The sequence below is a fragment of the Ailuropoda melanoleuca genome, chromosome 5, assembly GCF_002007445.2.
Source record: "Ailuropoda melanoleuca isolate Jingjing chromosome 5, ASM200744v2, whole genome shotgun sequence".
NCBI lineage: Eukaryota > Metazoa > Chordata > Mammalia > Carnivora > Ursidae > Ailuropoda > Ailuropoda melanoleuca.
In genome coordinates this window covers 97815308-97837805 of record NC_048222.1, presented here as the reverse complement: position 1 = coordinate 97837805, position 22498 = coordinate 97815308, and the positions used below count along the sequence as shown (strand labels likewise).

At 39.9% G+C, this 22498-nt stretch overlaps 1 protein-coding gene across 7 annotated transcripts in view; it reads left to right on the top strand.

The window, feature by feature from the left end:
- Window positions 1-22498, top strand: part of FNIP2 (folliculin interacting protein 2) — a 129987-nt gene that overhangs the window by 54417 nt on the left and 53072 nt on the right. For 3 of the 7 annotated variants that reach the window (XM_011228029.3, XM_034661441.1, XM_019802214.2), the window contains exons 2-8: window positions 9732-9858; window positions 12532-12669; window positions 14984-15084; window positions 15189-15260; window positions 17050-17150; window positions 17324-17413; window positions 18964-19035. In XM_011228029.3, coding sequence (XP_011226331.2) covers window positions 9732-9858; window positions 12532-12669; window positions 14984-15084; window positions 15189-15260; window positions 17050-17150; window positions 17324-17413; window positions 18964-19035 — 701 coding nt within the window. Of the gene's footprint in view, window positions 1-5698; window positions 6005-9731; window positions 9859-12531; window positions 12670-14983; window positions 15085-15188; window positions 15261-17049; window positions 17151-17323; window positions 17414-18963; window positions 19036-22498 lie in introns of those variants that run through there. The other 4 variants (XM_034661440.1, XM_019802215.2, XM_019802217.2 and 1 more) reach the window with 3 other exon arrangements.

The window sequence follows — 22498 nt, the reverse complement described above, 5'->3', positions numbered from 1 at the left end:
TGCATTAATACTCCAACACTTATGAAGTAGGAGTTACTATCCCCATTTTGCAAATGAGATACTGAGGAAAAACGAAGTTACGTAACTTCCGAAAGTCACATGACTGGAAAGAGGCGGAGTGAGGACTTGAACCCAGGCTGCCTGGCTCCAGAGTCTACACACTGTGCTGTTTTGACAGATATGTATGGGGGCGCCTGGGGCTCTGTCAGTTGAGCATCGGACTCTTGGTTTTGGCTTAGGTCATGATCTCAGGGTCATGGGATCAAGACTGGCATTGGGCTCTGTGCTTTAGCAGGGAGTCTGCTAGAGATTCTCTCCCTCTGCCTTTCCTCGGCACGGAGCACATGCGCACTCACTCTCTAAAAATAAATGAATAAACCTAAAAAAATAGTTCTAGACACAACCAGCCTTATAATCCATTATTTATCTTCTAGAGATAGTCTATGCATATATAGTAAGATCCAGAATTTTTTCTCCATTTTTCTTTTTTTTTTTTAAAAAAGAAAAAGCACAATATTTTGTACTTCTATGCACAATATTTTGTACTTCTTCCTAAGTGATGTCTTGGCTTATGATATAATTACATAATGATCTTCCTCTTCCTCATTTGTTGTTATATCTGTAGTACTTTACTCCATTGTATGGATGGACCCCATAATTTAACAATCTTGTGTTGACAGTTTCCAGTCCTTTGCCATTCCAAACAGTATACCTTTTTGAACATAATCATTTTGAACCCCTGCAAACTGATCTGTAGGATTAATTCCTACAAGTGGAATTGCTGGGTCAAAGAATAAGTATGTGTGTTTGTACCCATGTCTGTCTTTTTTTTCCCCTTCTTTTGGTTCTTGCCTCTGCCCCATGGCCTGACCCTACAGTGCTATGCTCTGAGCACTCCCCCATGTGCTCGCCCTCACCTGTTTCTTTTAAAGCTAATATTTTACAGCCAAAGATTGGTACAGTTTATATTGATCCTGGCTTTCTCATTTTGCAAACAAAAAAACCTTACGGAGAGAGCCATGCTTTTGACCTTGGGAAACCTCTAGGAAAATAGAATTATTACCTTATTTGTGTACAGTTTAAATGGATCTGGAATTAATATACAAGCCAATGTCTTAAATATTTATCTGTTATTAGTATATAATTTCCCTGGGCGGGTAGGAAAACCTTACTTTCAGGAGAAGATACGAAATCATGTTTTTGCAAGTTAGCTTTCAGCAGTTTTAGTAATCCTGAAATACAGTAATGAATGTTGCATTTTAGTAATCCTGAAATACAGTAATGAATGTTGACCGTTTTGGTTATGCTGACGTGTATGGATGAATTAGTTCATGAATATTGAATTAAAGCATGCATAGAGATGAACAGCAAAGTTTTTTTTGTTTTGTTTTGTTTTATTTTGTTTTGTTTTGTTTTAAACTAATCTCTGTACCCAACATGGGACTAAGACTCATGATCCTGAGATCCAAAGTTGCATGCTCTTGCGAGTGAGCCAGCCAGGCACTCCCCGCCACCTACTTTTTTTTTTTTTTAAAGTACTGGTAGCTTCTAGTTTAAAGATACCAGAAAAGAACATGAATTAAAGGAACTATTCTGGAAAATATGGGCCATATTTAGAGATTCCGTGAGTTTTTATGGGGAGAGAGGGAAAAACCTATTAATAATAACAACAAAATCTGGCCGGGGTGGAATCCTAGTTGGCATAGTGGCATAGTCACCTGTCCCCTCAGAGTCCCTCTTGCCTCAAAAGAACTTGTACTTTTCCTCTGCAGATTTTGTTAGCATCTTTTGAAAGTTCTGTTGATTAAAGATGTGTTAGAAGCATGTTTGTCAAAGTATAGAGTATATCTAGAAGGGTTAAAGGATGCTGTGCAGTAATGTGGATTAATTCATTATGGTTGCTTTTCTCCATACCTGGATGGGGTCATTTGTTCTAAATCACACTGTGTGTACTTTATAGATGATTTGGAATTCTTGTGTGTGAGAGGTGGAAGGATGAGACCTTGAGGGGTGAATTTAGCCCTGACCCATAATTTTTATAGAGGAAGAAACACTGGACTATGAGATGAAGAAGTGTGACTGGGATTAGGCCATCGATCCTGCCTAGAACTCAGGCATTCTGACGCCCAGTGCAGTGCTCTGTGGTTTTGTCAATACCACGGGGGCCTTAGGGCAGTAGGGGGTCGGTGATGATCCCATGAGGCCATACATGAACTTTACCTATTTCACAGTTTTACTTGACATGACCCTGAACTCAGGAAGAAAAGGAGGGAATTCTGTCTTTTCCTCCTCTGTACTTCATAGTTCACAGTACATGGTACCCAAACCTCAGGCTATTTTATGACTCATAATGTTTTGTTATTGCTGTGTGAACACATAAAGACTTAGTGGTTTATCTTGTCACCCTTGCAACCATTTATAGCATTGTTTCAGTGGGGGGAGAGAAATGAGTTCTGAGTTACCACCTACTTACACATAAACCTTGATGGTCATCTTTGTTCAGGATTGGTTGTATCTGGGATAATGTTGGTGGACTTAATGTTACTTACTCCAGTCTTTTGACCTTCCGTAAGACATAGTAAGCATTACGCTGGTCAACAATCTCTTATCCTACAATTCTAAAATCCTAAAATCTCTGAAAAGATTCTTGGAATGAACCTAAACTATTGTGAGGCTATGCATAGTTCCTGTCTAATCCACTCAGCATAAATATCCATAACTTGGCCTGGCATAATACTAATTTGTTTTATTTTGGGATTTGGTTATACATGGAGCCCCACATAACATATGGTATGAGCTTCCTTCTAAAATATAAAAAATTCCGAATTCTTAAACACCTGGCCCCAAAGATCTCGGCGAAAGAGTTGTGTGTCTGAACTTACCTCTGACTTATGCTTTGCAGGTTTAAGAGTACTTTCATACTTAGTCTCTGTTTTTCGCAACAACCTTGTAAGACAGATAAGGCAGATAGATACAGTTTGGGAAAGGTGAGGCCTGGATAAGTGCTTTCCTAAAGTCACCTGGGCTGAAAGTGGTAGAGCTAGAGTTAAAAGTTCTGTTTATCCTGGTGAATACCAATTCATGTCCCAAGCATCACAGCTTCTGTGACTTTCATCCATCCCTTACCCCTACAATGTGGGCTTTACCTCTTCATCCTTTAAGTTCTATAAGCCACATGGACGTTAATCTCAGTATCTGTGACAGTGTAGTTTACTTAAGTGTTTGTATGTTGGCCTTCACATATCAAGTTGTAAGCCTTTTGAGGTAGGAACTGGATCTAGGTAATTTCTGTTCCTGGTATCTTTCATGGTACTGGGTCAAGCCAGGTCCTAAAAGTGTGTGAAAGGAGTCAATGTAGGAGTGTGCTTTGAGGCTCATGTTACTTCCAAGTGCTCTTTCTGTGCTATGCTGCTGATTATAAGGATTTATTCTTTCATTCTTCTGCAAAAGGAGTCAAGAATTTACACATCACCTACTTTCTTAAAGACAAAGTTGCAGCTAATAGCCAATAGAAATTTCTTTTGGTAAAATAACAGTGGGATACATTTATTTGGAATCGTTTTTTAAATTATATCTTTAGGCTAGGTTCATCTATTAAAGCTTCTGATAAGAATTGGAATCTTTAAATACTTTTTTATTATACTCTTGACCACAGAACAGCAATTCAGTGGTAAATTTTTATGGGTAACTCTGAAACTGAACTTGGCAAGTTGTGCACAAAGACTTTTACAGTATAAAATAGGAACGTCAACTGATTTGCAGATTACTTTAACTGTTTCCTCTCTTCCTGAGAGTACTAACCCAGACCAAAAAAAAAAAAAAAAAAAAAAGAATCCACATTTGTTACTGCCATCTATTTACATAATTTTTTCTTGAAATAAATAGGTTGTTACTGAGTGGGAAATAATGTATGTTTGTGCTGACAGGGTGAACTCTAATGGCCCTCTCAAATGCAACTTTTCCCGTTTTCTCCATCCCTAGTCTTCCTATATTTATAGGTAAGAGTCATTAGGTCTTCCTCACTATTCTTGAGCAAACCTTTTGAAAGTGTTTCTATTTGTTTTTAGAAACTTTTTTTGTGAAAGAGGAGTGGTGAGAGTTGGTAGAAAAAAGGACATAGAATAGGGTTTAAGAGTAAAATATCATCATAAATATAGTAAGTTTCATAGAGTGGGAATTATGATTTGTTCATTCCTGTATCCCAGTGCTGATGCTTGGCATACAATAGGCATGCAGGGGCTACTTGTTAAATGGATAATATTGTCACTTTCTGTTATGATTGTTATTCTTGGTTTTGTTTCGTTTAATTTTACTTTTTCTTGGACCATTTAAAGTTCCCTATCTCATCTGACTCTTAAAACATCCACATTCTTAGATTACAAGACTGCCCTGTTAACTCTTCTTGTGAACTTGTTTTTGAATATATAGGGTTATTTCCTTGTGTGAGAGCAAGAGGGAAAAAATTTGAAGCATTCATCTTTCATAGATATGTTTCACATGGGCATACTTGAGTCCACCCACTTCTAGCCTGACTCCTATAAAAGTTCAAAGGACCAATCAAACACCAACCCTTCAACTGGTCTTGGAGGATGTTGCAAATCCTACAACTACTTCTCTCATCCTTATTAGCCATGACTCCTTGAAACCCTGGGTATGCAAGTCACTACCACCATTCTTTTTTTTTTTTTTTTAAGATTTTATTTATTTATTTGACAGAGAGAGACAGCCAGCGAGAGAGGGAACACATGCAGGGGGAGTGGGAGAGGAAGAAGCAGGTTCCCAGCAGAGGAGCCCAATGCCGGGCTCATCCCAGAACACCGGGATCACGCCCTGAGCCAAAGGCAGACGCTTAACGACTGAGCCACCCAGGCGCCCCACAACCACCATTCTGTTTGCTCTGAAAATGGTTTTCTCAAACAGCTTCATTCCCTGGGATAGCATTCAGGGCTCGCCACAAGTAGTCCTAAACTGTCTTTCTAGCCTCATTTCCTGTGTAATTCTTCTGCCGTAAACGTAATCCAACCAATGAACACTTCGGCTTTTTATCTGATTTTTTGTGTCTGTGCCATGCCCTTATTCTGCAATAATTGACTCCCCTGTTTACATGGAATCCTTGCCATCCTTCCTAATTCATTGGTTCAAATATTGCTGCTTCTGGGAATTTTTTCCTGTTTTTTTTTTTTCCCCTCTTGCTTTCTATATTCTGACTTGCCCTTTTATTTTCATGTAGTTTCCTGTATAATTGTGTCTTCTAGATTTTAAGTTCCTTGAGAGTAAGGACTTATCCAGCTCTTATTTATTGTACCCCCAAGTGCCAGCCTTCTTTGTCTTTCCTTGGCTTGTAGCAGTGTAACTCCACAATCTGTCTGTCATCATCTCCCTCTATGTCTGTGTCCAAATTTCCCTCCTCTTATGAGGACACTAGTCATTGGCTTAAAGTCCATCCTAATCTAATATCATTTCATTTTAACTTGATTACATCTGCGAAGACCCTGTTTCCAAACAAGTCATATTCACGGGTACTGGGAATTAGGAATTGAGGGAAATTGAGGGACATGATTCAACGCACAACGGATGATTATGTATATTTTATTTTATTTTTTTTTACATTTTTAAATTTAAATTCATTAGCCAACATATAGTACATCATTAGTTTCAGATGGGTTATATTTATTTTAAAGAGAGTTCTGTTTTCTATGGTTAACTCATTTATTGTCTGTCACCTTTCAGGTAAGTAATTTAGACTTTGGTCACTTTCTTACTGCTCTTGAGTAGTTCCAAAAATAAGATCTGGTTTCAGTTCCTGGCTTATCTTAGCATCATGGAATTTTAAAACTGAAAAGAGTCCATCTAAGTCCTTTTGTTTAAATTTTACGGTAAGAAAAGGTAGATAAACCATCTTATTTTGTTTTGCCTCCAGTCAGGCAGCTGTGACCATCGAGTAGACAGATGATACCAGAGACCAGCGTTCTATCCTTGCTTTCAACCAAGACAAAGAAATGAGGTAGTTCTGATGAGAATAAACATCTTTCAAATAGATATCTTAAGGCAAAAGCCCAAGGCTTATTTTTTCATACGTCTTTGAGTCATGCAGAGTTACCCTCAGTAAAACACCAGGAACCATGGTTGGTACTCACAGAAGCCCCACAATAACTTTTGGTTGAGTGTTGAAGGGAATGCGGACATGCAGAAGATTCATGTGGCATGTGATGATGACTAACCCAAGTTCTGTATATGGAGGCTGGTAGGGGAAAGAGCTGACAGTGCGCTGGGAGATTTCCACAGATTATCCCCTTTATTCTTCACACCAGGCCCCACAAGTGCTGCTTGGGGGGATGTGCCCAAGGCTGCACACCAGTGGGAAGCAGAGCTGAGATTTGATCCCAGGCCTGTCTTTCTCTGAAGCACTCAGTTGTATCTCCTTTGTCCTGCCTGTATTTTCATTGTCAGATTACTCAACTGTGATTTCCTCTACTAATATTAGTAATGACAGCTGACAAGAATTTAATTAGATATTAAATAAGATAATATTCATATGGAAGGAGAGTGGAGTTTGCCTTATATTTTATAAAACATACCTTTTTAAGATATTTGGGTCAGAAAGTTGGACAATCCAACGTATGTACTTTTCCCTTCCACATCTTTTATTTCCATTCTTTCAGAGTTGAAAAATAGCATGAAACATTTAATAAGGTGGTATGATCACTATTAAATCTCAGCTCTTCTAGTCAGGCTGTCCTCAGTTTGATATTTGAGTCGTGATTACTCCTCAAAAAAAGAAAAGGATTGAACAACTTGCTTCATAAATTATAAAGCTATTTTGGCAAAGTGTAATTGTTGGGGCAAAATAGGTCGAACAAGAAAAAAGACAATTAAACGCTCTTTGCTTTCTCACTTTCAGTAACTTTAGCCTGTGTACTATGTTTAAATAATTTTGGAAGCTATTTTTTTAAAGTTTTTTTTTTAAGTAATCTCTACACCCGTGTAGTGCTTGAACTTAACCCCAAGATCAAGAGTCACATGCTCTGCTGACTGAGCCAGCCAGGCACCCCACAGAGGGTATGATTACTGACTTTGTGTGATTTTAAAATTTAGTGGTTTGGGGCACAGTCATCAGGACTTTTGGGGTTGTGACAGAAAACTAACTCCAGGAGTAGTGCTCACTCAGAAGCAGCTGGCTTCAATTGCCAACAAGAATCCATGTCACTCCATTGCTCACCTCTCCTCTGCTCCATGTTGACTTTGTTTTCAGAGAGAGGCTCTCACCTCATAATGGCAAAAAAACAGGCACCATCATTTGCCAGCCGAGCAAACTGAGTTTGGGGACTGGCTTTCACAGCCTAGCTGGGGGTCTGATTGGCCAGGCCTGGATTACAGACTACCTCTGGACTGAGAGAGAAGAAAATGATTTCCAAAATAAACTTGCCATGTTGTTATCAAAATCAGGAGGAAGGCTGGACATGGTAGTTTAGAACATAGGTTGTTAAAAGAAGGTACAACCAGAACTTTGTATTTTTCGGTACTGGGATTTAAGAAAACTAATCTGCTACCTTGAAAGAATATGTTCAATATTAACTTCCACTGCCTGAAAAAGGAAAAAGCCAAAATGCACAATTTGTGGTTGGCTACCAGACATTGTATCAGTTTGGCTTTTTTTTTTTTTTTAAGATTTTATTTATATATTAGCACAAGCAAGGGGAGCAGCAGGCAGAGGGAGAGAGAAGCAGACTTCCACTGACCAGGGAGCCCGATGTAGGGCTCAATCCCACAACCCCGGGATCATGACCTGAGCAGAAGGCAGATGCTTAACTACTGAGCCAGCCAGGCGCCCCTCTCAAGCCCTGTTTAAATGTTACTTCCTTAAATCCTCTGTTATTTTGTTTTTTTGTTTGTTTTGTTTTCTTATTAAGTAAGACACCCAATATGCGGCTTGAACTCAAGACCCCAAGATCAACAGTCAGCTCTTCTACCAACTGAGCCAGCCAGATGCCTGCTTCACTTCCTTAAATCCTTAGGGACTTCCTGCTCCTCAGACCTAAAAATATGAGACTCCTTTACTTTTCCTTTTTGCACTTACGACAGTCTGTAGTTACACATTCATATCATTATTAGCCCAGTATTCCCCACTAAACCACGTTCTCTGTGAGGGCAGGAGCCAGGTCTGTTTAGTTAACTGCTGAATACGTAGCATCAGGACCACAGCACCTGAATCATAGTAGGCACTCAAATATGTGTTGAATGGATTAACAGACTAATAACTGAAAATATCCAAAGCACTGCGTTTTATATTTATTCATTTTTTAAATTTTCTAAAAGTAAGCTCTGTGCCCATCATGGGGCCTTGAACTCACGACCTGGAGATCAAGAGTCTCAGACTTTATCAACTGAGGCACCCAGGCGCCCCAAAGCAGTGCATTTTAAATGATTACCTTTTTTGTAGTTCTTGCATTCTCATTTCATTCATTACTCAAGAACAAACTTGTGTTTAGAGCAGTTTTATCCCAGCAACTTTTGGTTTGCTTAGGAATGTTAAAGGACAAAAATTTAACCAAGTAAATTCGAAGTTCTAATTGGCTCTAGTAAGCAATTCATGAATGGGGTGGCATCCCATCCAGTAAGTAGAGGAGTGCTCTGAGGAGTTGTACAGAATGGACGGATTTTACAGGAAGGAGGATGGAGCAAGGAGTTAATAGCAAAAGAACAGAAAGGATTGTTTGAGGCTTGGTCATTTTCCCGTAGGGGGAAGGACAGGGGTCTTATCATGCACATTACCTCATCTCCTTTTAGGCCTGGAGAAGGCCCAAGTGACAGATTACCTCACGTTGGTCAGAAAATTCTTGACTGGTTAAGACTGTATTTCTAGGGGAGGTTGAAACTGTTAAGTTAGGTGTTCAATCCTGGCTTGGTGACTTTGCTTAAATGACACCATTTTGGGCTTGTGGTTTTCTTTTTAACAGGAATAAACCATGCTTCTTTATTGCTGATTGTTAACTGTTAGCAATTCAGATTCTCTGCAGTGATGCACTTGGTTTGTTTTTTTTTAAAGATTTTATTTATTTGAGAGAGCGTGTGCAGGGGGAAGGGGTAGAGGGAGAAGCAGGAAGCCTGATGCGGGGTGTGATCCAGGACCCTGGGGTCATGACCTGAGCTGAGGGCAGATGCTTCACCAACAGAGCCACCCAGGAGCCCCTGCACTTGGTTTTCAAAACTTCTGCATCAGAGCTAGCTATAATGAGGAAAATTCTAAATTTTAGGATATGTAATTCCACTCAGTTTTACCTGAGCCTTGGTGGATGGGAGAGGAGGAAAGAAGGCCCCACTCACTTGCTCCAAATGGTTCCCGGCCAGTAACACAGAAGCTTGAACACTCCTGTACATCAGGTGTGCCATCCCCAGAATGCAGGCATCCAAATTTAGCTTTCTCTACACATCCTCGTGATTTTTGGTTGCTATCTTTGCCCAGAGCGGCTTTGGAAGGAGACACTTTCTCTCCAGTGATTTATTATTTACAGCAGTCTTCCCAACCTTTGTCACGGACATTTGGCAATATTTGTATGGCCCATTTGATCCCGCAGACAAGGCTGTCTGCCCCTGGGTGTGATGGGGTCATAATCTCTGCACTCTTGTGGCCTTCTGATGCACATAGGTTCATTGGCTAGGAAACTTAGCTCTCCATGATCATTCCAAGTGTTGTGGATAACATAACTTCTTTTTCCGTCTTTAATCCACAGTTGGTCATGTTCGGAGTTTGACTTGAATGAGATCCGCCTGATAGTTTACCAGGACTGTGAAAGGAGGGGCAGACAAGTCTTGTTTGATTCTAAAGCAGTTCACAAGATTGAAGAGGTGGCAACTCAGGTATGAAATGCAGATTTGTTTTCATCTTTTTTATCTGTGCCGTTAACCACTTCTCTGAGCAATCGTTAATTAATTCATAATCTTCTCTTTGGGCTGTATTGTACAGTATCATTAATGGTTCAGAAGAAACATAAAGGCTCTCCACCACCCTGCCCTGCTGCATTTGTATTCTTATACACAGGTGAAACTGTTAGCAAGGAATCATGACAGATGCTCAGTAGTGTACTGTAAATATTACTAGAGGTAAATTTGCTGGGGAGTTGCAATTCGGTATGATTTGGATGCCAAACATGTGCTGTGTGATAGGAAAACTGAGAACTCAAATTCATAAAGTGTTAGCCTGAAGGGAAGTTAATAGATCATTCTGTCTAGTATTTCTCATAGATAATAAGAAGTATTACATTACAGTAGGTTAAACAAAATTAAATAGCTTTCCTTACCATAGGGCTTCGGTATGCTAACATATACTTTCATCTTCAAAAGGGAGTAGTTCTCAAACCCATCTGACCAAGGAAGCTTTATTTATTTCCTGTTTTTAGTGGAGAACAGGATGGTGGTGCTGGCGTTCTGGTCATGGGGGAAGGGAGGATCTGGGATGGGTAAAGCGAGGACATAACAGCCCTTGATCCCTGGGAGCCAGAACAGGAAAGGTAAGGTCACATGTCCAGGTGAGGTGTAGAGTCCAGTCCTCCCTGAGTCTTACATCAGCCCAGGGTACTTCTAAGTTGTCACCTTTAGACTTTTCATTCTTTTCGTGTTCAATACCTTGTTATCTATACTGACCAAATTCTGGCGGTTCATAGAATATGTAGCTAAGTAAATGAATAGTTTATTTCACGATCTTTGTTCATCAGGGCCAAGGGGCTCTTTTCCTGCTTTTGATAAAGATCATTTCTGCAGGAAGGAAGTATTTGGTTAAAGGCAGTTTAGCTGGGTAGATTCCATAGTGCTTTAAAGTGGAAGTCTGCCAGGTAGCTAATCATTACAGTAGTTGTTGGGCTTGTTAGTTGGGGTTAGGGTTGGGGGAGGGATCTCTCAGGTGATTCACCTGTAGGCTTTAATAGTAGATTTGTATTAAAGTTTAGATGAGCCAGCACTTGACCCTTTGGTGGACTAGACATGGTTTCCCCCTTGATTTTCCACATCGTTTCCTGTTTCCCTGAAGGCCTTGTACCCGTCGTTTAGTTGGAATGCCTGCACACCATCACTAAGGCTCCTAATGGTGGTAACAGGTGGAGGGAAAAAATTCTTACTGGTTTTCAAAAGGAACTGGAATTTTGGTATATTGGAGCAGTGATAACACTAGAGTCTGGAAGTACTCATTTAATCAAAAAGGCAGCTAGTCCAGAGAGGTTTGTAACTTTCCCAAGGCTACAAAGAGTCCAAAAACAAAAAAAAGAGACCGTGCTCTATTCACCGTACCAGGTGTTATCTCCAATTATAGACTGCTCAGTATGTTGTACCCCAGCCAGAGGGTCGAGCAGTCTGTGAGGCAGGTGCAGAGTTAGTGTCACTTTAGGCTCTCTGAGGGGCTGTGTTTCTGGTTTAAGTGGTACTAAGTAACAGCTAGATCTAAACAGGGTGTTGAAGAAGTGCCCGATACCCAGAATAACCAAGAATGACTTTGAGTGCTGTCGCTGCTGGAGTGGCTCTTAGGGACCAGCACAGTGTGTGTTTTCCTTACAGTCTTTTCCCATTTTCAGCCCCCCACTCCCTTGGCAAGCAAAATGTCATGAGTTTGTGTCAAGCACATGACTGCAGGCATTTGCATTAGACCACCAGCGTGACTGTCACATTGGAGATTAGATAAGCTGCAGTTGCATTCATGTTTTTCCAAGCAAAAGCTGCACACAAAAAAGCAAGTAAGACTCCGACAGAATAGAAACAACGTATCATAGTGGCACAGGATGCTTCTGTAGGGAGTAATATATTTCGGTGTAGGGGGAAGGGCAAAATTAATAAAGGTGTATGTTTATACCTCTATGTCACTGTCATAAAATTAGCAGTGAACTCTATTTAGGGAATATCTAGTAGATACTCTACTATTACTCCTAACTTTAGATGCCACGTTTCCATCACGTGATGTATAATTCACAGGAGCTCCTATTTCAGAGTTTTGGTTCATCTTTCACAACTTCGACCTCATGATTTTCTCTCCTGTTACCTTTGAAGGAGTGCTGGAGAAGGTGTGTCATTAAAAATACAAACTCAGACTTTCCAGATTAGTAATTTTGCTTTCTTACTTTGTTCTGTTTGCCTGGTAAAATTTTAAATTTGAAGCCATTTCTTCCTCCCCATAATTTTATAGATTATGACTCTCCACAGTACTAACAGACCCTCTAATAACCTGCACAGAGATCAGATCTCACTGCTGATTTCAAGAAGTGAATGCAAACATAAGTAACGGTTGAATTACTTGAGAATAGTCATACTAGATAACTCCCATCTTCTGTCCAGTTACCTTTCTTCCACGTGCCTCCCTCCCAGATACTACAGACTCTCAGGAACCACATTTTTGTCCTCATCAAGTAGGGGGAAGAAAGCTTCTGGTTTTCTGTGCAACTTAGGTACAACATACCAGAGTGATTTAACAAAGAAATTTCCCAGTGAAGAGCATGTTGAGGGAGCCCGATACACTTAGCAATACCTTATCTTGCTTGTCTGTCACCCCAGAAAACAGAGGATGTCCCTATTAAACTGTCAGCCAAGTGCTGTCAGGGCAGCGGCAGTGGCAGCAGCGGCAGCGTCTCTTCCCACAGTTCTTCTGGGGGATCTCTACCACACACTAAGGAGCAGCTCCCAAAGTACCAGGTAAAGGCGTCCCTTCCATGGCCGATACCCCCAGGGGCTGACATCACTTACTGTGATTTCTCCACAGGGAAGAACACCTGCTTGAGGCTTCCACTCCAGGAACATGAGCATAAGTATTCAAATGTGCTCTGAAGTGTTTCATGTCAGTGCTGTTCTCACACTTTGGCTTTTGTCTCTTGATAAAAACTATAATTGAGTTCAGGTGACCCAGGATAATACATACTGAATGAGGAAGAAATCTTGTGAACGAGGGAAACCCTTTTGTTTTGCTTCCTTTGTTGCCAGAACCTGATTAAAAAGCACGGATTTTCCAGTTTTGTTATAAGAATTTTAAGGATTCTGGGAATGTATATGGGCATCCTAAGAAAATAGCACTTGCCAGTAGGACGAAGAGAACTGTGTTTAGGAGAAGAAAGAAACGAGATGTAATTTGAATGTGAGGGATATGGGGCTGGTAGCTGTGTGTGTGTGTGTGTGTGTGTGTGTGTGTGTGTGTGTTTGTAAGTAAGGCAGTAGAGGATAGGGATTAGGGTCATTGAAAAATACTGGCGTAGTAGACTAAGGGAATAAATATTTCATAAATACTGAAGAGCAGGAGGGTGTAAACTGATGGAGGATGTAGCAGATTTTTTTTTTTTTTTTGACTCATATGGAATTTTCCATGTTGCTGGAAAAGCGAAGCCAGGTAAATTGCCAGCAGCCACTGGTCTATAGAACTTTGTTAATTTCATGTTCCGGATTTGTGCCACGCATTTGCCCTTAATTTCACTATGCTCCTGGGTCTCAAGGCAGTTTGTGATTAAAACAGTATACAGTGAAATTTTCAGCTAGTTGAGAATTACAATCAGCATATAGACCTTGTACCCCAAGAAAAAGCAGATTATAAAATGGAGGTGGTGGGTGGAAGTTATTAATAAAAAATGTGAAAGACAGTTGGTTTCTGTCTGCATGTAGTGAGAAGAGGTTGGCGTGAGCTATAACCAAACAGAGAGGAGCCTAGTTAAACAAGGCTGATAGATTTATATTTCTCTTCTCTGGAAACATGTCTAAGTAGGTGTGTATATGTGTGTTAGTGTGTGCATGTACTCGCGTGTATCTGTGTGTGTGTGTGGATTTGGAGTTTAAAAAAAAGGTTCAGAAGAGAATGTTAAGAACAATTCCCATGTTTTTGCTTGGGTGGAAAGCATACTAGCAGAGAATCCAGGACTGGATGGGGCTGGGTCAGAGAGAGATGGTGGTTTTATCTTGGTCAGGCTGTGTTTGGGGTGCCTGTGGCACACTAGGTTGGTTGATATTCGTATCTGTCATGTTCATCAGTGTGTCATGAGCATTTAGAATGGGTACCTAGGATCTTACGTCCAAATGCATTCATTCATATATCCTAATAGTACATTTTCATTATACATATGTGATAATATACATGTTACATAGGTATTCCTATGTGAAGAATAACCAAAATCCCAAGAGTGGTTCAGAGTACAGTCAGTAGGAGTGCCCTGTGAGGAACAACCCTGTTCAAGGGGTGATCTAAGAAAGAAGAGATTCAAAAAGGAGGGTAAATAAAAGTATCAGCTAGCTTGAGAGATAAAATTTAAGAAAGCAAACTGGAAAGTGCATTGAATTTGACAGGAAGGCAGAGGCCATCACTAGAGCAGTTTGAGTCGGCTGCAGTAAGTTAAGCAAATGAGACTTGGGAAAGTTGGAGGTAGCTCAGGCCACCCTTTTGGATGACAAAAGGGACAAGAAAGACTGGTCAGAAGCTAATGGGGTCAAATATTTTTGAAGTATTTTTTGGTAAAACTTTCAAGTATCAGACCGTCTGTTACCTTTTGGACCCTCACAGAACCCTCCCTGTGCCAATTGGCATTTTCGTTCAACACTGTTAATTATTTAGGTGAATAGTACTGAACTGTGTTTCTTTTCAGGATGTATTTTTACTACCAAGAGAAGAGTTACCCTGTTTTTTTTTTTTTTTCCAGAACTTAAGCTTTCTCTCTAGAGTTTATAAATGGTGATAATGAGAAACCTTTGTTTTTCATAACAAGATTAAGAATGACCCCTGCTGAGACACTGGGATCCTGTACGGAGATATTATGCATAAAGATGAAATCATGAACATAGTAATAATTTGGGAGAAAAAATAGCCAATCACCATTATAGAGTAAAATGATCAGTGTCTGCTTTGAGAAACAGTTTTAGTTACCTGCTTCACTTAAGACGGACCCATAGGTCAATAAACGTTATTTTCTGTTGCATTACATATCACATCGTGCCACATACTAACTTTGATTGTGGTCTCTTTCATGTGTGGCAGTACACAAGACCAGCTTCTGATGTCAACATGCTAGGGGAAATGATGTTTGGCTCAGTTGCAATGAGTTACAAAGGCTCCACTTTAAAGATACACTATATCCGGTGAGTTTGAGATGCTTTTTCTACTAGTTGTGAGAAATGGAATGGTGATACTGGCTTCTTAATTCAAAAATGCATTTCTCCCCCCTTTTTTTGTTTTCTTCCAGTTCTCCTCCACAACTGATGATTAGTAAAGTATTCTCTGCTAGAATGGGCAGCTTCTGTGGGAGTACAAATAAGTAAGTGTGGGGTTCTATATCTGTCTTTCCCCCTCTCCCCCATTTTTTTAAGTGGCTATTCTGGATAGAGTAGTTCTTCCAGGGCTGTAAGTTCTTTTGAAATGAGAAGTGGGAAGAGTCCACATTAACAAAGGGATTTTAAAAGTGGCCATTTTCCTGTACATAATGAGTATGAAAAGGCCTTTGACTTTATCAGGTGGCCTTAAAGACAGATGGCTGTTTATTTTCCAACATTATTTTATCTTTAAAAAAAAAAACACCACCACAACTTGCTGGTTACTTAGTGTGTTAATTTATTTCTAAAGGAATGAAGTAAGTAGTGGGTTTTTCCAGGCTGCTGGGCATATGCACGGCAGGATGGGCCATACGTGCTCACTGTCTCTAGCCGTCAGTGTAGCCTCCGTGATTGGTAGGTACTTGGGCCATATGCCATTCTGATCGTCACTCCTCTCAGTTTTCTTCCTCCTCTAATTTTACACTTCTGTGTAGACTGAGAATACTGATGTGTCTCTCATTCTGGTACATTCGTTCATATATTTCAAACTTTTCAAGCAGAAATAGTTCATATGCTTCATTTTTTAATAAAGCAGAACATTTGTTATACTTTGGTAAGTTTGAAAGAAGTTTATTCTGAATTAAAGGAGTATTCTTAGGGGTCAAATGACGGCTGTTCTTTTTTATATTCCTGGGAGATTAAAAATACTTTCCTTTATACATTTGGGTACTACTGAGTAAGAATGCTTACTCTTCAACAAAATAATAAATTTAACTTTTTAAAAAATTTTCTTTTCCTTTTTTTTTTTTTTAATCTTTTGTGTATTCATTTGCCAGAGAGAGTGAGCACAGAAGCAGGGGGGAAGGGTAGAGGGAGAAGCAGGCTCCCCACTGAGCAAGGAACCAGATTCAGGACTTGATCCCAGAACCCTGGGATCGTGACCTGAGCTGAAGGCAGATGCTTAACTGACTAAGCCACCCAGGCGCCCCTGAATTTAACTTGTTTAAGCATTTAACATTGGACTGGCATGACTTAAGCCAGTATGGGAATTAATGTTTGTTTTTTTTTTCTCTTGTGAGATATTCTTTTTCAGACTCCGTTATTACACCAATTCCCTATAATGGAATATCGAGCTCAGATTTAAGTAAACATTATTTTGGCCTCATCCTGCTGTATTACCCTCAAAGTCTTGATATTTATTTAACTGGCTAATAAATCAAGTAAATTATTAAAATCTGCTCTCACATTTGTGTTTATGAGTAACTCTAACTTTTTAGGTGTCGTGAAGTCAAACTCCTAGAGGAATCATAATTTCTGTTATATCCTCCTCCTGAAAAAAGTTGCCAGATTGCTTATAGATGTTAACTAAGTTAAGATGAATTTCATTTTGAAGGTTTATGTGAAATTACCCTTGAAATGAATGGCAACATCTTGGGGTATTAGTTACTAAAGCACAATTTAGAAACAAATAGCAGTATACTCGTTGTCAGTCACCAAAGCAAAATTTACTGTAGAGTTCCATGCCCCCCATCTTATAACGTGAAACTGTTAGGAAAGCATTGTTTAGTTTTATAGGTTGGACTGCCTCCAAAAAGCTTTTTTTGTCTTTTCCTCCAACAAATTCCCCTGAAGTTTCGTTTCCTTTGCTAGATGTGAGACTTTATTCATTTATAAAGAAAAGTCTGGGCAGCTGGTAAGTTGTCTCATGTTTGAGAGTTTGTTAGAAAACAGCTTTATTTGTCTCTTGATATTTTTTTTCTCTCTCTCTCTCCCCTCCTTCCCCTCCGGATTTAGCTTGCAAGACAGCTTTGAGTACATCCACCAGGATCCTAATTTGGGAAAACTGAACACAAATCAGAATAATTTGGGTCCTTGTCGTACTGGGAGTAACTTAGGTAAAATCTACCACATAACCTGGCTCTTTCTTTCTGAATACCACTATTGTGGGTGTGTGTTTTGCTTTATTTGAGTTTGTTGTGTTGTGTGGTTTTTTTTGCATTATCTTTAATCCATGTTTATTTCTGTGTGTGTACTTTGTTTGCCCTCTCGTGTGTGTTTCTGTCCCTAGGTGTGCTTCAGGCATGCAGCAGCAAACTGCTGCAGGGCGTAGCTGAAGGAGGACCTCTCCGGCTCACCCGGAGTGCTTCTTTCTTTGCAGGTTTGTGTGGAATGCTGAGTACAGTGTGACCCACACACATATGAATAATAAATCCTGTGCAGGTTCTTAGAAAAAAAAAATCCTTTTTTGGTGCCTCTCTAGAAATCCAAGGGGCTCTTGAGATATTAGTTTCACATGCAGCCAAGTTCATGGTGTTTTGAAAATTCCACCGAAGAACCTCTATTGTAAATGTCTTTGCTAATACCCCACTGTAAGCTGATTTGATCTGAAATGAGCCCTTAGTGTTTCTAAGAGGATTATATTTCCTGATTTTCCTGGGCCTCTTCTGCTGCTCTGAACTGTTTCCCTTTCTCATGGTATACCTTTATCCATTTGTTCACCTGCATCCTTACCTGCACAGAGTTTCTTCAAAAGTCACCCTTATAAGAGCATGGAAGACCTCTCTTTCTCGTTCTCTTTTCTTCCTTGTCTTTCTCTCTCTCCCTCTCTCTCTCTCTAGCATTTAAGTAGTTTAAATATAGTTTCTAGATTCTTCACAGGTATAATCATCTCGGTCTCTCTGGGTAGGTAAATTCTGAGATTTAACTGGCCTTGCTAGCTAAAGCTGTTAAATGTCTGTTGTAGTCTGGCATGATTAACAAATGTGGGGAATCGTCACTACTAACATTAAAGGTTACGTTTATGGCAAATGGTATTCTTCATTCTGTTCTTCTCTGTAGCCAGAAATATGCTAAACACCATGAAACTGACACCCTCCCACCTACTTAGAGTGAGGATAAGATGTTTATATGGTGTCTTTAAAATTGTGAAAATAAACATGCTTCAAAAATAGCTGGCAAATACACCAATCAGGCAGGGCGCTGGGCTTCTTGTGCATTTTAAAGCTTACTATAGCAACATGCCATCTACCCTGCCGCTCAATCAGTACACAGTTGAGATGAATCTGAAGCATTCCTAGAAGTCTGTAATACTTAGGGTTTTTTAAAAAAAATTCATGCCAGGATATGAGTTTTTCTCAGTAACTATAATAATACTGAGTGTATATGGAAAAGAAGTGGAGGAAGAAATATTGGAAAATGAATATAAGTGTTTTTTTATCTGCCAAGAGAGTGGATTATAAACAGAGAAACATTTTTTAAATGTACGAAATGGTATTCAAGTATTCCTGTTTCCTAAAATTGCCTATAGTTACTAATGAAACTGATTATAAAACATTTTGAAAATACAGGGCTATCTGAATATTACTAATAATGAGGCAAGTGGCCGAAAGTATCTGCCTGAGAATGTTTGTTCATTGTGTCAAGTGCATGAATAGTTTATTATGGCAGTTTGTTTTAGAAATGAGCATCACTCCAAAAAGTGTTTGTTACAGTAGGATAAAGGCAGGTAGTTACTTGGCTTTGTCTTCTTTTCACTCATTTTCTACATATTTAATTTTGCTTTCTGGTTAATTTTTATATAAACATAGGCCAGTCATCAGTAGCGCTAGCCTACTTTGAAATGTAAAAATGACTCCAGTCAGGAGTCATTTTAAAAAATTCATCCTTTGGGAATTTCAATGACATGCTTACCTTTTGCCTTTATCTTAGCGCACAGCACTCCGGTTGACATGCCGAGCAGAGGACAGAATGAAGACCGGGACAGCGGCATTGCTAGATCAGGTATTTGTACTTCCTTTTATTAGTTTAGCTGGTAGAGTGAACCATCATCCATGATGCGGAAGTAGGTGGAAAAATAGAAGACAGGCCTCATCTTCTGGGGTTTTTTCCTTCTCCACATTCTAAGGTAGTCTCATGGGTCTGAAGATCTAGAACTTTGATATATAGCATCCAGGAGTGATTGTGCAAAATCGACTAGTTTTTTTCTAAACCAAACTCCTAGGAGACTCTTGTACTTTGAGAAATTTCTTTTTAAAGGGAAGCTTCCTTGAGCCAGTTTTTCTGGGAATTGGCCTGCTGAATATTGAATATAAAATCAGAGGAAGAAGGGTGTCTGTGGAAGTATGTCTATCCATGACTGGGAGAGGGCCTGCCAGTCACCTTCTCTTCTGTCCTAGAGTCTGGCTGATGATCTGGATTTTATCTTGGATACCCCTCTCTCTCATTCCCTCAAGCCTTCAGCTTTTCTAATACTGCTTTTAAGATCTCTTGGTTTCTGCTTTTGTACACGACTCTGCTATGAGTTTTGATTTGTGGTTTAGATCTGAGGTAGATTCTGTGTTGTAGAAAAAGGGTCGTGAACCAGTGATCTGAAACTGGAGGCCTTCGGGGTGTTTGGGTTTTGCCCGATGAACACATATCACATACGCCACTTTTGCCTTCCACTATAGACTAAGGCACCCTGCTGGTTTTACCCGTGATACATGGCACCTTCACCACATAAGCCAGCTGGTCAGTGCTTGGATGTGGGGGACTGGATCCAGGCCTCAGATGCCTTTCTTCCCGGCCTTCCATTCATGTCAGCAGCTAGATCTGAATGTTTTCTCTTGAGGAACTTGGGACTGAGTAGATGTGGGAGGGAAGGGTCGAGGGGTAGAATTCTGATACCAGTGTGAATTACAAGAGTGGGAGAGCACTATCTTTCTTTGATAGTTTGGTTTCTGTTCCCAGCAGTCTATACTTTTAGTCTCCCCGTTCTCTTGTCAGGAGAAAGGGGGCAGAGATGGAGAGGGCTGCAAGTGCTCCTGCGGGGCATTTTGCTCCCCTTGTTCTCCTGGTAGATGTGTTCACATTCACATGCCTTCCTCTCCTGTCTGGACACTGTTCTAAAATCCAAGTAAAGACCAGTGTGAGCTTTACACCCCTGAGAGGGTTCATCAGTTTGTTGATAAAATCAAAATCCTCTTTATGTCCTTACTGTAGTTAATTCTCTTAAGATCTCTTCTTATACCCACCTTTCATTGCAGGGACCAAGGTCCTCATCCTGAAACAGAATAGGGACTTCAGGTGTTTTAACTGAATTAGCAGGAGATGTAGAGAAATTAAAAACATGCTTATTCCTTTTTTCTGTAATTTTCAACTTTGCATCTAAAGAGTTGAGAGACGGAAATTTTTTCAAAAAATCTTTTAGGGGCGCCTGAGTGGCACAGTCGTTAAGCGTCTGCCTTCGGCTCAGGGCGTGATCCTGGCGTTATGGGATCGAGCCCCACATCAGGCTCCTCCGCTATGAGCCTGCTTCTTCCTCTCCCACTCCCCCTGCTTGTGTTCCCTCTCTTGCTGGCTGTCTCTCTCTGTCAAATAAATAAATAAAATCTTTAAAAAAAAATAAAAGTCTATTTTATTTTTTAGAACAGTTTTAGATTTACAGAAACATCAAGATGAGTACAGAGAATTCCCATATAACCTGCATATAGTTTGCCCTATTACTAACATCTTACATTAGTATGGTGCATTTGTTATAGCTCACAAATCAATATTGATGTATTATTATTACCTAAAGTCCATAATCTTATTTATTTCCTTAGTTTTTATCTAATGTCTTTTTTCTGTTCCAGGACCATAGTATATTTAGTTATCATATTTCTTTAGGGCTCCTCTCGATTTTCTCAGACTTTATTTTTGATGACCTTGACAGTTATGAGGAATAGTGTCCAGGTATTTTGTAGAATGCCCCCATTCAAATTCATTTGTTGTTTTTCACATGATTACTAGGGTTATGGGTTTTTTGAAGAAAGATCCCAGAGGTAAAGTGCCATTTCCATCATATCATATCAGGGTACATGTGTTTGTCAGGTTTCTCCACTGTAAAGTTACTCTTTATTTCCCCTTTACTGTAACTTAGGAAGGAAATCACTATGCATAGTCCACACCTAAGGAGTGGGAGAGTTTTGCTCACCTTCCTTGAAGCAGAGTACCTACATAAACTATTTGGAATTCCTTTGCGTGGGGGATTCATCTCTCTCCCCTCATCTGTTCATTCATTGATTCAGTCAGTAGTGCTGAAGTGGTTCCAGCTTTGGCCATGGAAGCCATGGAGCTCTTTTCGCTGGCTTCTGTGTTTCTTTAACATACCCCCGTCAGCATGGGTATGGATGTATGTGTTTTTACTACTTCCTCACCTTTTGACTCTGTAAGATACTCCAGACTTGCGCATTGTCTTACGTATCTCCTACCGAGTCGTAGAATCAGCCGTTGCTCCATGGAGCCTTGTTCTTTCATTGGAGAACGGTATTAGATTCTAAGATCTAGATTCTAGATGTGCTTGTTGCTACTGGAATGTCATTTTCTTAGAGGCCCTGTCAGCTGACAAGCAAAAAAATAAGAGCTTATGCTAACTATATACGTATATTATAATATTGCTATGTGTAACATATGTGTGTATGTTAGGTTAAATATGAATTTATACTGATACCTCCATTATCCATAGCCATTACCACATAGATCATTTTGCCTTCCTCCCCTTGCTTATGTGAAACTCCCTACTCCAGCGGTGAGTAGGGAGTTTCACTGTCTGCCATCCACTTGATTAATTGTTTCATTTCAGTATACGTATATAGCAGTGTTGGAATTCCATCATAATTTCCCATGAAAGAAACAACTTTATTAACTAGAGTATAGTACTTATATTCAGTTCATTTTACCTTTAGTCTTAAAGATGTCTACTCTGTCCCAAAGTTACTAGGTCAGCACCATTTTTTTTCAAGATTCATTTATTTATTTTAGAGAGAGCACAGAGGGGAGGGGCAGAGGGAGGGGGGAGAGGGTTTTAAGGAGACTCTGTGGTGATTGGGGAGCCTGATGTGGGGCTTGATCTTATGATCCTGAGATCATGACCTGAGCCAAAATCAAGAGTCAGGTGGTTAACCGACTGTGCCACCCAGGTGCCCCGAGGTCAGCACCTTTTGAGATGGGGGAGTTTTTGTAGCTATATCTGCCAGTCCAGTAGAATCTCTGAAATTAGTGTTCACACCATTTCACCTTGCAAAGGCTTCATGAATACTGCCCCAAATTCCGATGATCTCAAGTCAGGTCTGAAGAATAATTTAAGGTTCTTCCCCCACAATAGTCCAGTAGAGAAATAACTTGAGAAAAGCTTTTTTTGTTTGTTTGTTTTTAAATAATTGTTTTTGCAGAGAAACTTGTACTAGGATAAAAAGGAATTTTAAAGGAGAGTTTACAGTTCCCA